General features: G+C 43.5%; 1 protein-coding gene across 3 annotated transcripts in view; it reads left to right on the forward strand.

The window, feature by feature from the left end:
* ugt8 (UDP glycosyltransferase 8) overlaps window positions 1-17,142 on the forward strand; it is a 29,819-nt gene extending 12,677 nt beyond the window's left edge. For all 3 annotated transcript variants that reach the window (XM_084466249.1, XM_084466250.1, XM_084466251.1), the window contains 5 exons: window positions 2,339-3,171; window positions 6,474-6,616; window positions 10,703-10,779; window positions 12,437-12,656; window positions 14,229-17,142. In XM_084466249.1, coding sequence (XP_084322375.1) covers window positions 2,339-3,171; window positions 6,474-6,616; window positions 10,703-10,779; window positions 12,437-12,656; window positions 14,229-14,649 — 1,694 coding nt within the window. In that variant the 3' untranslated portion in view covers window positions 14,650-17,142. The remainder of the gene's footprint in view (window positions 1-2,338; window positions 3,172-6,473; window positions 6,617-10,702; window positions 10,780-12,436; window positions 12,657-14,228) is intronic.
* The last annotated feature ends 497 nt before the right edge of the window (window positions 17,143-17,639 follow it).

The raw sequence follows: 17,639 nt of genomic DNA on the forward strand, positions 1-17,639 counted from the left end.
GTTTAAAGGAGCCACCTAAACGGTGACCTATGAAACTATATAGGCTCAGCCGTGGCAAAGTTTCAAAGGTTTTAACTAACGCTTTAGGCCTATCAGACCGTTATGGTTCCACGTTGCTGCTGTGGCCTAGGCACTTAATAATGCAGAGCAAATGTGAGACGGCCTTACCTTTATGGGCACCACTTGCCTTAATGGACTGGATTGGATTGATTGATTTGAACTTATATGGATCTACCTATGGAATTGTATTCCCTATGCTAATCATGGCAATATTAATAGGATATTCTATCCATATCTATAGGTTGTCGATAAAGGTTCAGGTTATTATAAACAACCACTTGGTTCTAAGCCCGGTAGACCCTTTTAAAGTGGTCATCTCAAAGATTTTTTTGTAAATAAATGTCTGTTTAGTCACTATCTAATGAATGAGGTAACATAATGGTGATTGAGCATCTGGCAGCCATTGGCAGGATTCTAAATGTTAAGAACTGGGTGTCAGTGGTGACACTGATTGAAGTACTGGAAAATAAGACCGCTCTCTGCCTATAGTGTCGCCAATAAAAACGGACAAATCTCCAAATAACGTCTTCAGATTTGCTATCGTCAACAAACACTAAGCTCAATGAAGGGCTGAATACAGATGAAGATTATATTATATGCATTCAACCATTGTGACTCCAGATCATCTTCTCATGCATATAATGAAGATGTTGGGCCCCCCATGTCCCGTGTCCCTTCTCAGTGGGGGGTTAACTTTAGCAAACACACCCCTGCTGCTAATGCTGAAGCTAATGCAGTGTTGATAGATAAGCAATATACAACTCCCACCTCCAGTGTTTGCCTTGCCCAAGTGGTCATTCTCTTGTGAATTCTGTGAGCGATGCTGGTTTTGACCCATTCATTCCAGCTCTTTAACAGACACTTCCTCTCTGAAGAAGCGTTTCACCACTGCTGAGAAGCCATCCAGATCCCTTAGTTTACAAATGCCCTTCAAGACTGAAGGAACCATGCAAACCATCATGTCCTGGACTAATTCTCTGCTAGATGTCTTTATCAAACCTTGAGCTTGGAGTAACAAGACTCCTTCATTAGTAACTCAAGGCATGATGCTTGCACCGTCCACGGTATATAATGGCTGGTTTCTATAGTTACTGTAAACAGTCTGGCCTGAGAAGTGTTCGTAACTTTAACCCCCAGAACAATGCTCTACAAAATGGCAGACGCCGTTGGTCCACTTCTGCTCAGGCGCTCCAGCTGTCCTTGGGACAGGGGCATAGCTGATAAGCAGATGGTTGATGCGCTATGTATTGACTTAAGAAGTAGTATGGCCCCTGGAGAGTACCAGCTTACATTGGTTGGATTGAAACAATATAGTAGAAATGATAAGATCTTTTAATGCTGAGTCACTGTGTCTAACATGGCCAATCGGTCTGAGAAGAATAACATTAGAGATGAGCATTGCTGGGATGATCGATTGATATAATCACATTATGAGATTGTCTCAAGCTCATATTTCTCTAGGTACTACATGTTCTCTAGGTCAGATTGTTGATTATTGGAAATCCTTTTGATCCTCACTTGGATATTAAGGTTATCTCTGTGATTATTCATCATTCATTTATTTGTGTAATAAACGTTTGTATGTATGTATCTTACGTATGTAACGTATGTATCTTGACTTTTCACAGTATGAGTAAATGTATACATGAGTCAATATACACTTTGGATGTAATGCCATGTTCTAGCGATGAAGCTAGACATGACTATAGGATGCGTAAGGGGTTGAGGCTTCTAGGCCACGAGCTGGGGCATGAAGGCCTCATAATGAGTCTTTGTGTCTGCAGAGCGTATGGAGGTTCAGAATGGAGCTGCTGGTGGGTGCTGGCCCACAGGGAGGCTCTGAAAACTGCACATGCATTAGAATACAAGGTGCAACCTGAGGACAAGCTAGAGTGTCAGGGAATCCTTGGAGTGGTTCAGATAGTGATTAAAACAACCGGTGGTTGGTGGTTTAGTGCCACCAAGGCAGGCAAATGTGTACGTATGCAAAGGAAATGGCACATCGTTGCTTTTTCTCGTTAGCTGTTACCACTCTATGAGAGTTGCCAAAGGCATTTTAGTTACAACATGATTCTAATCAATCAATTAATCCGGAGATATTATTAGGCACTTTCCTTGTTTTAGTAGACCAACCCATTTGCCGCACTTGCATGTGGTGAGTATTTCTTCAGGAAGTGCCGTCAGCAGTGGCCATGTTGATATTGTTTATAATTGCTATGAATATTTTCCATGTGATGTAACACAGCGTTTAAATGTCTTCTCTCTTCTGTCTCCCCAGCCATGAACCTACCTCCGTCCCTCATCCTCTTCCTCGGACTCATATCCTGGTGCCCCAGTGCACTGCGGGCCTCTAAAGTCATAGTGGTTCCTCCCATTATGTTTGAGTCCCACCTGTACATCTTCAAGACGCTTGCCACGGCGCTGCACCAGGACGGACATGAGACCCACTTCCTGGTTTCGGAGGGCCGGGACGTGCCCCCCTCACCCCACTACAACTTCCAGCGCTATCCCGGCATCTTCAACAGCAGCACGGCCGACAACTTCCTCCAGTCCAAGGTGCGCAACATCTTCTCGGGCCGGCTGACCTTCCTGGAGCTCTTCGACATCCTGGACCACTACTCGCAGAACTGTGACTCGGTTGTGGGCAGCGCCGAGGTCATGGCCCGGCTGAAGGCGGAGCGGTTCGACCTGCTGCTGGTGGACCCCAACGAGATGTGCGGCTTCGTGATCGCCCACATCCTGGGCGTCAAGTACGCCGTGGTCAGCACGGGCCTGTGGTACCCGGCCGAGGTGGGCGCGCCGGCGCCACTCTCCTACGTGCCCGAGTTCAACACCCTGCTGACGGACCGCATGTCCCTGAGCCAGCGCATCACCAACACGGCCGTCTACCTGGTGCAGCGCTTCGGCGTGCACTTCATCGCCCTGCCCAAGTACGACCGCATCATGCGGCGGCACGGGGTGACGCCCCGCGTGGCCATGGCCGACCTGGTGCAGGGCAGCCAGATGTGGATGCTGTGCACGGACCTGGCCCTGGAGTTCCCCCGGCCCACCATGCCCCACGTGGTCTACATAGGAGGCATCCTCACCCAGCCCGCCAAACCACTGCCGCAGGTTTGTACAGTGAAGGGAACCCTGGCCGATACCCACCCAGGCTAGGATACATCCCCGCCTTGGGTTGGGCGTTGTGACCTGAGGGACAGTGGCTGACGCATGTTTTCAGTCCTTTGTCTTGCTAATGGTGTGCTGTTAATTTCTTTTTTAGCTCTCTGTGGTTGTGAAGGTGACCACCATGAGCATCAGTCAAATAAGCATAACCAGCCTCAACTGTTACTGGTGCTATACCCAGGTCCTTTATTGGTCCTGTGTAGCTCCACTGAAGCCTGGCATTAACACTGCCAAAGTTACGGGTTCCCTTCCCATAGCAGCAGTGTCCACCAATTGGCATTTATTTAGCGTTCTGGCCGACCACACATACAAACATACATTGATACAAAATTTAACACAAACATTTTCTTTTTTGATACCTTGTTTTAAAGTTTTGGACGAAGAAAAACTACTTTGGATTACACATTTTTTATAATGGGCATAATATTCACTTTAGTTCATTTCATTTAAGTTCTTTATTTGATTTACTGTGAATATAAAGGCCATTCATTGTAAACCACTTGGATAAAAGCTTCTTCTAAGTGACTAAGTAGTCAAATAGAACAGGCCTCTGCACGAAGAGTGAGGCCATACATTTTCATATTTAAAGAAGCATTAGCAACACGCAACGTCGCATCCCTCTCTACGTTTGACCAAACATCTGGTTAACGTTTGGTCAAAGTTGAATGGCACTTCGATGTTTGGACTACAATAGATTAGACCTGGCTGGGTAATTCAGTATTTGAAAGGGTCAGCATGTGTGAGAACTCTGTGACTAATTATCGGAAGCAACCATAAATGGCCGTTTACTGAAATATTACCTGGGTAATCTTGCATGGTTCCCTGCTCGCCATAAACATCCCATCATGTCACTCTTGGGCTCTGCAGGTGGGACGCAAAGTCCACAATGTATATTTCGCAGATATTAAACTAAGTCAGTGTAAAAATTGTGCACATTGCAGCAATTTGTCCCCAACAGGATCCCATTGACAAACGTGAAGTCATTGTTGGGAAAGCTAGCATGAATTAATTATCCTGAGGAGAATGGGGTTATTCGACTTGGGGATGAAGTGGCGGCTTGTCTCGGGACACAAAGCCCTCTCAGCTCCTGGAGCACATATACGCTCCAGAGCCCCCCCCCCCTCCCCCCTTGTACATGCAGCTCATCAAGACGCATGAAGCACGTATGGCGACCGCCTTCATTGACGTGTTCAGAGTTGAACTCGCCCTTATCACTCAGTTCAGGGGTCACCATTGTAATACGTCTCCATTTCTTACTGAGGCCTCAACATGTCTTATGCACAGGCCTATATCAGGCCCCATCATATTTTCTGCTGCTTTTTTCCTTCTGCACAAGGTAAATGAGTGCAATAAACATTCTGTTTATATGTTTATTGTATAAACATCTGGTTTATTGCACTCAAATTAAATTGCTTGCTACACACATGCTTCAGTTGGAAAACAAACCCAGCTCTCACAGCTTAGAAATTCCACCACTCAGCATGCAATGATTGCTAACATTAGGCGTATCATTCATGAAAATGTTCAGATTTAGCATTTTGATGATGCGTTCACCTCATTAATCATGACACACCGCTCTCTCCTGCATGGAAATACACAACCCGCTTTGAATAATAAAAAGTATCGCTATCAATGTCGATCCCGGATTCCTTGGTATCAGATCGAAACCAAATGTGCAGTATCGCCCACCCTAGTAACTGCTCATGTTAACTTTCTCTTGTCCATTGTATTGTATGAATGGCTTGTGGTTACCCTTCCTCAGATTTTTAAGGTGTGTGTGTGTGTGTGTGTGTATGTGTTTGTGTGTGTGTGTGTGTGTGTGTGTGTGTGTGTGTGTGTTGGGGGGGTGGGGGAGCCGGGTTGTTGGGACGAAGAACAAAGGCAATTGCTAGCGGAAGATGTGATGGACAGGCGCACCCGCGGGGGGGTGGGGAGGATGGTGGGGGGGGTCAAAGATAAGGGACGTCAAGAGCGTAGGCATCTTTTGTGTGTGTGCGCGCGCGTGTGTGTGTGTGTGTTTGTGTGTGCGTGCGCGCAACAATGAGTGGGAGTTTCGGGTCGTTTCGGGAATGCCTCTTGCGCCAATGGGGTGCATTGTGCGTTGTAGGGTGGGGGGGGTGATAATGGAAGTGGAGGGAGAACGGAGCCATTGTCCCTGGCGCCGGCGCCGGGGACACTGAGCCACTCTTATGGGGACAGAAGTGCCCAGTGTGCTGCTAGGGACCCAGCTGGACCGTCCTCTTCCTCCTCTCCTCTCCTCGTCTTCCTCGACCGCATCACTCCCCTGATTGACACGCATGCAGACGCACGCTCATATGATTGCCCTGCTCATGCCAGGCTGGCTTCAAACAGATGCACGCACGCACATGCACGCACACACACACACTTACAGTGCATTTGTGTGTCTTTGCAAATCTGTGTTTTGAAAGCCCGTCTCTTATGACGACAGAAGTAGCTTAACGACCCCTTTGATCAAACACATTTGGCTGATAAAGGCAGACTCGTACCGTCCTCATCATTTTACGAGCCAAACGGGCGGGTGGCCAGAAGTAACATCAACAGATTTTGGCTGTTATGAGAAAATAAGTAATGAAGTAAATGAAGAGGCTGATACGGGAGACGGCCTCTCTGCTCCCTACCTCACTCACGTTCCTCAGCCATTGAGACGTGTTGCATTTCCTGCACCTGTGATTGACATGCACGATGGATTCCCAGAACCAATCACAGATGAGATGCCCTGGTTGGTCAGAAGTGAGCAGGGATCGGTCCTTAATGTAAATTGGCTCATACAGAGGCAGGCGCAGACAACTTCAAAGTGTATTCTTACAGTGTATTTACCCTGCTCATAGCTGTTGGATGGCTTTGACATTTCCAATGAAATGACACTCAAATAATAGCTCTTAAAACTAACCTGCAGAACTTTTTTAGGTTAAAAAAGTAAAAAAGCTGCATTGTGTTCCATGTAATATATTGATTATATATCCATGTGTTTTAGTAGATATTATAATTTATAAGTTCACTCATATTAGAGAATGTATTCTCAAATCAGAGATTAGAGAATTTATTCTCTAATCTGAAATGCGGAAAAGCCACCAAACTATTCTCCTTTCCGAAGCGTTAACCAGAAAATGACGATAACCCAATAATTGGAGACAAGAACGACTGTAATATGTGTGTGTAATACATGCGTGTGTATTGTGTGTGTAATACGTGTGTGGGTGCCCTGTGTGTGTTTTTCCGGGGGGCAGGAGTTTGAGGCCTGGGTGAATGACACAGCGGACCACGGCTTTGTCGTCGTGTCGTTCGGCGCCGGAGTCAAGTACCTCTCCGATGACATCACTCGCAAGCTGGCTGGTGCCCTGGCCCTCCTGCCTCAACGTGTGGTGTGGAGGTATAAACTCTAATCATTTACCTGGGACTCCAGGTTACCCATTTGAGAAGAGAAGGGAGGGGGTCGATGGGGGAGAAAGATGAAAGCATGTTACGAAGAATGAATGGATCCATCCGATCTCTGCTATTTATTGGTCCCTTGTAAATGATCCATTGTCTTCCTCTGTATCAACAAAAGATAAGGTCAAATCTTTTGCTGTAAAAGTTCAAATTAAAACTTTTTATGTGTGTATGTATGTGTGTGTGATCATGAGCCGATAAGATAACTTTATTTAAGAATTGTATAGATCATCTTGGGTAAGACTCGTAATACTGAATCCGATCTAGCACCCGTAATCCAAGACAGATATTCAGAGTACTTACTGTCTACCCAGATCTTGAATTTACATTTGGTGGACTCAGTTAACATGGCATTGCCCATTACAAAACCAGGCATAGAAGGAATGAAAGACATTAAGAATTAATCTTGAACCAAGATGTGTAGCTTTGCTTATTTCTGTCTGTTTCAGGTTTCTATAAAAGCATTAGCTTTTTATACTTTGATGTTTTTGACTTTACAACTACTCTCTAATTGTCTTATTTGGGTATGATGATGATGTGTTACTGGGTCAGCAGAGAGAGAGGTCATGTTGCCCGAAGCTCCGCTAGGCAGTGGCGAAAACGACTTAATTCATCGTTCAGGTCTACTTTTTTAAATTTTATTTCATGATCATAATACTTAAGAATATATACTTTGTTTCCGTCAACCTCCATCGCTCTATTCAACAATACATTTTGGCTTTTTTTATGACTACCGGATCAGACCACAGCAAAAGCCTTGGACTTTCCTATCACCAACATGCCTCTGTAGTCGGATGTCTCAGGCACGGAGACTGGGAAATGGAGGTGGAGGGGTTGCTGCTATATTTAAATATATAATTAAATATAATTATAATTATATAATCATTTGAATACCTTTGTGCTGTATTGAAATGCTCCCCCAGAGTTCTCCTATTAATTGTTTACAGGCCACCCACATACTCTGCAAATTTATTTGATGACTTTACAGAATTATTGTTATAACTGGTGACTTCAATTTCCAACTGGTGATTTGAATGACAAGTGTGCAAAAAAACTTTTTACATTTTGGACACATTTGAAATGTCTCAACATGTGAAAGAGGCTACTCATTGTAAGGGGCACAGTCTAGACCTGGTTATCACAATGGGCCTCAATGTTTCAGATCTCTCTGTGACTGATCCTTCACTGTCGGACCACTTCTGTGTTTTCTTTAATATATATTTTATTCCCAACATGGAGACAAAATCAAATACTGTAAAAAAACAAAATCAATGAACATTCTAATTTACTTTTTAAAAAGGCCATCTACTTTCTACCACCTCTCAACCCATGTTCTGCTGATGATCTTGTAGAAAGCTTTAATTTGAACATTTTGAAAGTCATAGATGTCACTGCACCTTATAAGGTTAAAACAATTTCTGGAAAGCAAAAGGCACCCTGAAGAAAAGTTGCTTTTGTAACAGCCCAGAAAAAAATAATGCAGGAAGGTTGAATGCATCTGGTGTAAAACAAAACTTCATATTCACCATGACATTTTTAAAGAGAGCCTCTGTGCCTACAATTTTGCTTGAGAAACATTTTCATCCAATATCATTAAAACCAATACTAATAATCCCAAAACCCTATTTGCAACTGTTGACAGACTGACCAAGCCCCCAACACAAATTCCACTTGATCTCCATTCCACGCAGAAATACAATGAGTTTGCAGCATTTTATACTGATAAAATTGAAGGCATCAGACACGCCATCAATATCTCCACTTAAATTGCACTACCACCCTGTTCAAGCAAAAGTAACGTGGACATGACATGCTTTAATGTCATAGACTCTAAAACTCTTGTGGAAACAGTGACACAACTAAAGCCTTGTTGCCTTAATACTTTACTTACCAACCTCTTTAAGAGTGTTTTTGACTGCCTCACAATAGACATATTGCAAATAGTTAACAACTCTCTCCAATCAGGCAATTTCCCAAAAGCCTTAAAAAGCGGAGCCTGGATGCCTTTATTATTAACAACTACAGACCAATATCAAATCTACCCTTCATAAGTGAAATCAGTAAGTTGTCCTCCAGCAATTTAATGACTTCCTGGCATCAACTGGTTACTATAACACCTTCTAATCAGGATTTCGACCCCTTCACAGCACCGAGACAGCCCTTATTAAAGTTGTAAACGACATCCATCTTAACACAGACTCTGGCAAAATCTCAATACTAATGCTATACCTCAGTGCTGCATTTGACACTGTAGACCATACAATACTTTTGGACAGATTAGAAAACTGTCTTAAATTGGTTTAGGTCCTACCTACAAAATAGGAACTACTTTGTTTCCATTGGTGACTTTGTATCAAAATCAACAAACAAAACTTGTGGAGTCCCACAAGTTTCGATCTTAGGACCCTCTTTATTCAACATCAACATGCTCCCACTAAAAAGCAAAATAACAATATTGACCATAATTTCTATGCTGATGACACGCAAAAAGACTGGATGTGCCGAAATTTCCTTAAACTAAATGAGGACAAAAGCGAGATAATTGCATTTTGTGCTAAAACGGAAAGGCTTAAAGTAACCCAACACCTTCAGTCTCTGTCCCTGAAAACCTCAATCAAAGCCAGAACACTAGGGGTTATCATGGATTCAGATTTACGATTCGAAAGTCACATCAAATCAGTTACAAAATTGGCATATTATCACCTTAAAAATGTAGCAAGACTTAGAGAGCTAATGTCCACCGAAGACTTACAAAAACTTGTACATGCCTTTATCACTAGTAAGCTTGATTACAGCAATGGTCTCCTTACAGGTCTCCCCAAATAACCTCTAAGACAACTACAGCTTGTTCAGAATGCTGCTGCTAGAGTTCTAACAAAGACCAAAGAATTTGAACATATTACACCAATTCTTAAATCGTTACATTGGCTTCCTGTATGTCAGAGAATTTATTTAGAATTGCCAAAATATTTAACTGATATGCTTCCACTACATAAGCCTTCTAGACCACTAAGATCTTCTGAGACCAATCTGTTAATTATCCCCAGAGTCAACACGAAACAAGGGAAAGCAGGATTTAACTACTATGCAACAAATAGCTGGAATAAACTCCCTGAGGATTTAAGACTTGCCCCAATTCTGACAGCTTTTAAAACAAGACTGAAGACTTTTATGTTTGCTTTAGCTTTCTGATAAATCTTAAATCTACAATGCTTTTTTTTAACTTAACCTTTATTTTCTATCTATTTTTTATTTTATTACTTAATAGCTTTTTTATTTTTTTTTCCTTTATTTTTTATTTTTACCAGAGAGATACATGATCTGATACCTTGAAGGGTTTGAGAACTTTGAAGGGTTTGAGACCCGAGTTCTGTCTGGGTTAGAGTCCTAGAATCCGGGTTGGAGTCCCAGAATCTGGGTTGGAGACAGCAGAGAAAGGACCAAGTTCCTTTAGGTCGGGTTGGAGTCCCGACGTGGGTATCAGAGAGATACATGATCTGATAGAGACTGTTGATCTGATACATGAACTTTGAAGGGTTTGAGACCTGAGTTCTGTCTGGGTTAGAGTCCTAGAATCCGGGTTGGAGTCCCAGAGAAAGGACCAAGTTCCTTTAGGTCGGGTTGGAGTCCCAACGTGGGTATACCAGAGAGACTGTTGATCTGATATTAAATTGCTAAAATGCTTTTTTAACTTTGCCTTTATTTTCTATCTATTTTACTTTTTTTTTCTTTTACTTATCTATTATTTTATTTTTATTGTATGACAATATATGTGAAGCACTTTGAGTCTGCCTTGTGCTATATAAATAAGTTGTCTTGCCTTGCCTTGCATATTCAGAGCAAAACAAACCACAATGCTATTTTTTTGTCTTTTTGCTTTCAATGTTGTGACCAGGATGGTGCCTATACTGTCTTGCACACAAGCACGTCAATGTTTTGACAACAACAGGCAGTTTCAATTGTTCTTAAACCTGTATCCCCAGCCCGTCCACTCACTGTTTACTCTCCCCCTCTTTACCCTCTACAGATTCTCTGGACTCCCACCCAGTAACCTAGGCAACAATACCAAGCTTGTTGATTGGATGCCTCAGAATGACCTACTGGGTAAGAAGGATCAAATAAAGCCGTGCCTAGTTTGAGTTAAGTGTTAGTTAAGGTTTAATTGGAATTGGTCACAGACCTCTCTTTCAAGATTTTAATCTATCACAACATTGTAGTACAATTCAGAAATGTTATATTATATTACCTTTCATTCATTTCATTTGTATCGCGCCTTTCTTAACATAACTTACAAGGTGCAATACATAAAATAATAGAGCAAGGATACAGCTACATATGTAGCTGTGAGTACATATAACTATAACATACAAACTTAAACCAGAAATGTGATCACCTCACTGCATTGTAGCCCAGTACAACTTTGGATAGTAAATATGCAATGTGTGTTCTGTAGGAGATCCTCGGGTGTGCTTGTCGTACACAACACAAAAATAAAAATAACAGATGTGATCTTTACATGGTCCTCAGTATCCCTTGTGTCCACACCAGAGAGGATTTATGTTGAGGCAGTTGAAGCCTCTGTCCATGTTTTTCGTTTACCTAAATCACCTAATTAAAATACTTATTAGTTAGTCAAGTTTTTCATTGTGAGTTTATGCTAAATACTGCATTAACTAAAGCAGACTAAGTGTTTATTAAGTTATTCTTATTATAAAGTGTTCCCAAACTTCCAGTGGGAAGCAAACTTGTAGTTTTGTTCTACGCTACTTCCCTTTGGTCCGCTTGTTTTTGTTCTCCGGTAGTTTTATCTCTGGTCCATCTCACGGTAGCGGGGGTCAAGAGGAAAGGGCACCTGTTGTCTTTGGTCTGCTAGAAATGAGGAATGTTTGGCTGACTGTGAACACAATACATCACTCATTAATCCTTTTAAAGTCACTTATTTACAGATAAAAGTGTATCTTTCTCTCTCTCTCTCACACACACACACACACACACACACACACACACACACACACACACACACACACACACACACACACACACACACACACACACACACATATGATTTTTGAAAATGTATTATTGTGAATAATTTGCTTATTTCCACAGATCCATTTAAACTAAATGGATTCTTAGTTTCTATCGAAATCGGAATACTATCTCTACAGTTCAAAACATTTTGCAATGAAATAGGACAACCAATCAAACCATAACACGTTGCCCCTCATATAAAGTGCTTGAATTCATTTGAGTCACGGAGCGGTTCATAATATCTGGCTGTGTAATTCACCATGATGTATACATCATTCATTTGAGAAAAACTATTGATAAATAACCCAACATCCAATAGCATCTCTCCAACTGAATACCCAATAGAATCTCTACGCAGAATTTGACAACCAATAGAATCCCTCCCAAAGCAACCCAACACCCAATTGAATTGTTCCACATAAACCAGCCCCAATAGAATATCTCCCAAAACCCATATTATCTCTCCAACGCAACCCAATTCCTTTTTGGATAATGTGAAGAGACTCTATTGGATGCTGGGTCATCCAACAGCCAATAGAATCTCCTCAACGTAACCCAACACCAAATAGAATCCCTCCCACATATCCAAACACCCAATATAATCTCTATTAACAACCCAACAATCAACACAAGCCTTCATCAAACTAACACTATAACCAACGCCAGTCACGATCGACTACCTCCCAACAAACGCTCAACATTCACGGGTCCACTCTGCTGCCCCCTGCAGGCCACGCCAACACGCGGGCCTTCCTGAGCCATGGCGGCCTGAACAGCATCTACGAGGCCATGTACCACGGCGTGCCGGTGGTGGGCGTGCCCCTGTTTGGCGACCACTACGATACCATGACGCGCGTGGCGGCCAAGGGCATGGGCCTCATGCTGCACTGGAAGAGCATGACGGAGGAGGAGCTGCGTGCCGCACTCACCAGCGTCATCAGCGACAGCAGGTCAGCGCCCGGACACACCTGTACACACACCAGCACATGCTGGTAGAGCGACGCTTCATACCAGTACGCGCAAGTGAATGGCAGTATAGACCAGTACATGCCAGTTGTAGATACCAGTAAATGCAAGTTATAGATACCAGTAAATGCCAGTGGTATGAACCAGTAAATGCCAGTGGTAAATCCTAGTAAATACAAGTGGTAGATATAAGTTTATGCCAGTGGTAGATACCAGTAAAAGGCATTGATATAATCCAGTAAAATACATTGATATAAACCAGTAAATCCCAGTAACTGCAAGTGATATAAATGAGTAAATGCCAGTGATATAAACAATTAAATGCCAGTTGTAGACACCAGCAAATACCAGTGGTAGATACATTTATGCCAGTGATAGATACCAGCAAATACCAGTGGTAGAGACCAGAAAATACCAGTAGTAGATATCAGCAAATACCAGTGGTCAATACATTTATACATTTAGATACCAGTGCATTTCAGTGGTAATCAACAGTAAATACCAGTGATATAAACCAGTAAAGGCCATTGAAATTAACCAGTAAAAGCCCTTGATATAAGCCAGTAAAAGGCATTGATATAAACCAGTCAATCCCACTGGTAAATACCAGTAATGACCAGTGGTAGATACCAATAAATGCCAGTGATATAAATTAGCAAATGCCAGTGATCGATATCATCATCGGACAGAACGCAGTGCCACTGCAACTGGCTCCCCTCACAGCCAGTGTTGACGGATGAAATGTATAGATCGATGAATGAACGTGTGATTGGATTTAGAGAATGGATTGATGCCTGGATAGAGCCATGGATTCATAATTGTTTTGAAACTCATATTCATATACGTATAAGGATAATATGTTTCCGTTGAGGTTTCCAGCAGCACCTAGTGCATGTGCGTGGTACTGCTGTAATGTACCCTGCCCCACCGGTCGGCTCCTTCCCTTTTCTTTCTTTGCTGTTGCCCCTCGCTCTGTTTGTTGTGCAGTTATCCTGTTACTGGTGTTCTTGCAGGCTCAGCAATCATGCGTGCGCACACCCGCATGCTCTCCCTCTTTCCACTCTCGCCGTCTTGCTCCCTTATCACTCATCACTCTTTTCATTTGCTGGATCTGTGCTCCTCCTGAGCTTCCTGCGCTATAAAGTTTGCGAAGAGCGTGCTGCTGCATGGTGTATAGAATACATCAGAAGGCTGGCCAGTGTGCCACAGACATGGCGAATACTGGTAGATGATGCACAGCACATCCAGCCCAGGCCGAAGGCAGATCCTGCTGATGGGTGTGAGGGAGGGAGGAGTGAAAGAGCAAGAGGGAGGATGGGAGTGAGGTGAGCGAGTGACTAAGATGAATACATGAGGCAGGATAGTGTGAGTCATCTCTCCCTGCAAGCGAGGCAGAGATTATGCCCGACTGGGAATTAGTGGCGAGGGACGATGTCTCATTATAACAATCCTCTCCACACACACACACACACACACACACACACACACACACACACACACACACACACACACACACACACAGAGTAACACCTGGCCTGCCCCTCCCCCAACCCCAGGTACCGGCAGCAGGCCCGCCTCCTCTCGGCCATCCACAAGGACCAGCCGGGCCACCCGGTGTCCCGGGCCGCCTACTGGATCGGCTACCTGCTGCGGCACGGCGGCGCCGACCACCTGCGCTCGTCCGTCTACCACGTGTCCACGCTGCAGTACTTCCTGCTGGACGTCATCACCGTCGTGGCAACCGCGGCCGCCCTGCTGGCCTTCGCCCTCTACTGGGCGGTGCGGTGGCTGAAGGGGTCAAAGGGCGCGGTGGCGGCGGCGGTGGCGAGCAACAGCAGCAGTAGCAGCAGCAGCGGAGGGGGAGGAGTCAGGGATGAGGACGCGCTCACCAACGGACACTGCCACAGTGAGGCGGTGGTGGCCAACGGGAAGCACAAACGCAACGGCGCCCTGCGGAGCGAGAAGAAGATAAACTAGAGGGTGGCAGCATGGAGGGAGGCGCGGGGGGGGGGGGGGGGTCGTGGTAGGGTTGCGAACTGGTGTGAAGTGTGGGGCTTTGGTGGAGCCTGATCCCAGATCTGTTTCCGCATGAGAGAAAAGAAAAGGCTTGCCAGAGTAGGAGCAAATGCAATGCATTGGTCGACCAGTGTAGTGCAGTTGTGCAAAAGTGTGTATGTGTACATGTGTGTATGTGTGTGTCTGTGTGTGTGTGTGTGTGTGTGTGTGTGTGTATGTGTGTGTGTGTGTGAGCGTGATGATGGGTGTGTCTGCGTATGTGCTAAGATGGGTTTCAAGAGTGCGTATGTGTGTGCACACGTGATTGCCGAGGCAAATCTTAACAAATGCGAGGAACACTTAACAGCTGCTACACAATGCAAATGCCAGTATCAACCGGGGAAATAAATAAAATACGTGTTTAGAAAATAAACAGGAAAAGAAAAGATGGAGGCTCTTCTTATTTCTCTTCCCTCAATTCTGTTCCATCTTTCGCTCACTTTTCAAAATGAGCCAACGACCACCGTTGTCCTAGAACACACTGCCGACAAAAGCTTTTAATAAGAAAAGTGATATTGTAATTAAAGATTTGAATTAAGCAGGACACATTTTAACCAAAGCATTACTTGCAGAGGCGTTTGTAAATAGGTTGAGAAAAACATCTATTTATTACTGTACAAACACACTGTAATGAACAGACCTTTTTAACCTGTCTTATTTATTATTTTTTTAATTTAAGTCGTTTATCAGTAACACAATTGTATAATGGTTCATATACACTCCTTCTTATAAACTTAAACCCTGTACGATTTACGTTTTTACTTTAAAACAACTGCGTCAATTTGTATGTTTTCTTTTTTTAACAAGGTAAACAACCTTTGAAGAAAGTTGATTTCACCTTTTTTGGTTTAGGTAGGTTGGTTGAGTTTTGACTGGGTGGGGCGGTGGCCGATCATAACCATCCCCTCCTGAAATGGCCGCAGAGAAGGGCACTTTGTCAGCCCATTAGTCCAATTAGGCAATTGAGGAATCACCAGTATGAGAGTTCATTCATTCAAGGGACGATCACCTGGTGATTCCTCAGACAATACCTTACCCTTACAAATTACCTTACAAATTGTTCAAATCATCAATTCATTTATTATTGTTTTTTTTTATTGCCATTTTTGTTGTTGTAGACCATAATCTGTAGTAGAAACTCCTTGACGTTCATTCCCCAGCACCAGCTAAATCCGTGTTGATTTAGCTGTGTTGTTTAAAATGTAAGTCGGTGCATTAGCTATAACAATTTTATGTGTGAATGATGAATTCTACATGTCGCCTTTTTGAATGCAAAAATTTGTGTATGCAAAGTGCTTGATAGTCTGCGTCTGTGTTTGCTTGGTTTTATTGTTTTTACGTGTGTGTGTGGTTGTGTGTGTGTGTGTGTGTGTGTGTGTGTGTGTGTGTGTGTGTGTTGACGATGATGATACAACCTTAGTCTGCGTGTATGGATGCATAAGGCTTGTACCTCTTAGCTCTTTACGTAGCAAACTGATTCATTCACAACCACCCTTCTGACCTTAAACAAGTTCTTCCCTTAGTGGGTCTCCCCTTTCCTATGTTTGGCACCATTTCCTAGTGACTTCATGTGAAGTACTCAAAAGTCAAACGGGTGCGTTCCAACAAGGCCTGTGCCTTGATTCAAGTCTCTCTTTGTTCCCCCACGCTCCCTTTTTAAAAAAAAAAAAAACAGGAACGTGTAAGTTGAACAATGCAAATTGAAGGATAGTCTTAAGCTGTAGGCAAATGCTACGGGCAGCGAGAGCAAAGCAGGACGCGCAACAAACGAGGACCTGTCGATGTCGCATGTGAGAGAGGAAGGAAGAGGAGGAGGAGGAGGAGGGAGAGGGCCTTCCCCTGTTCTCTGTGAGCGAGTTCTGAGCCACAGGGCGTCTACCCAGCTCATATTCCGGCCTATGAACCGACTCGAGAGACCTTGTGTACTTGAATCGCCATCATCACTTTCAGCTCCACCGTCGACAAACACTTACAAGTTCTGAGAAGAAATTGAAACCCGCGACTGCTGGTGACACACAAAGCTATGATCAGAGAATGGAAAGCATTGGAGTATGAGACGAGAGAGAAAAGTTTTAAATAATTTTTGTCTTTTGTTGTTTCAGTATTTCTGTTAATGCTTGGTAGACTACCCCCTCCCCCTCCATTTAATTATATATATTTTTAACCATGGCTTCTTTCTCTGCAATTCCATTACTTCATCCTCCTCGAAACACTGGCATGTGTTACATGACAAGAGTGACCTTGATCATCAGATGTGGCGATTGGCCGACCTCCATGCAAGGTTTATACCCCTCTTCCCATCTGTCCGTAGTTCTGTTTGAAAAGCAGGCTAGCTCCCCTGGCCTACAAGTCCTTCTTACCTCAAGTTAGTTTCGTTTAGTCGTTTAGTTACGTTGACTTTTAAAGCTCTCATATTTCCTGTCACGTGTGCATGTTGTAAATATAATGTAAACAAACAAAGTACTAATGCTTAATAAACATTACAGATTTTGTTTGCAAGACAATGAATCAATCGCCTTTTGTGAGAGCCTAAAAAGGACACTACAGGTGGTCAGCCCCCAGCTGAAAATGTATTCATTTGAAAAAGCCAATGAGTTTAGCTCCCAGTCATTCTAGAATCTAACCGGTGTCGTTGCTAGGCAACAAGAAACTTTGGCGGTATCGGGTGGAAGAGGCCGTCTAAAGTGGACACACACACACACACACACACACACACACACACACACACACACACAGTCTGGTGGATATGGTTATCCCGTGTTGGGTTAATGCTTGTCCTGAGTGACTCAGAGGTAACCTGACTCAGTTGTCCACTTTGTCAATTATTCACACACCTCGCTCTTCACTGTTGAACACGCACACTCGCACATGCACAGGCTGCTGTGCAGCTATTTTGAATGTAAATTCCTACT

The sequence above is a fragment of the Micromesistius poutassou genome (assembly GCF_964030765.1).
Source record: "Micromesistius poutassou genome assembly, chromosome: 3".
In the NCBI taxonomy this organism is placed as follows: domain Eukaryota; kingdom Metazoa; phylum Chordata; class Actinopteri; order Gadiformes; family Gadidae; genus Micromesistius; species Micromesistius poutassou.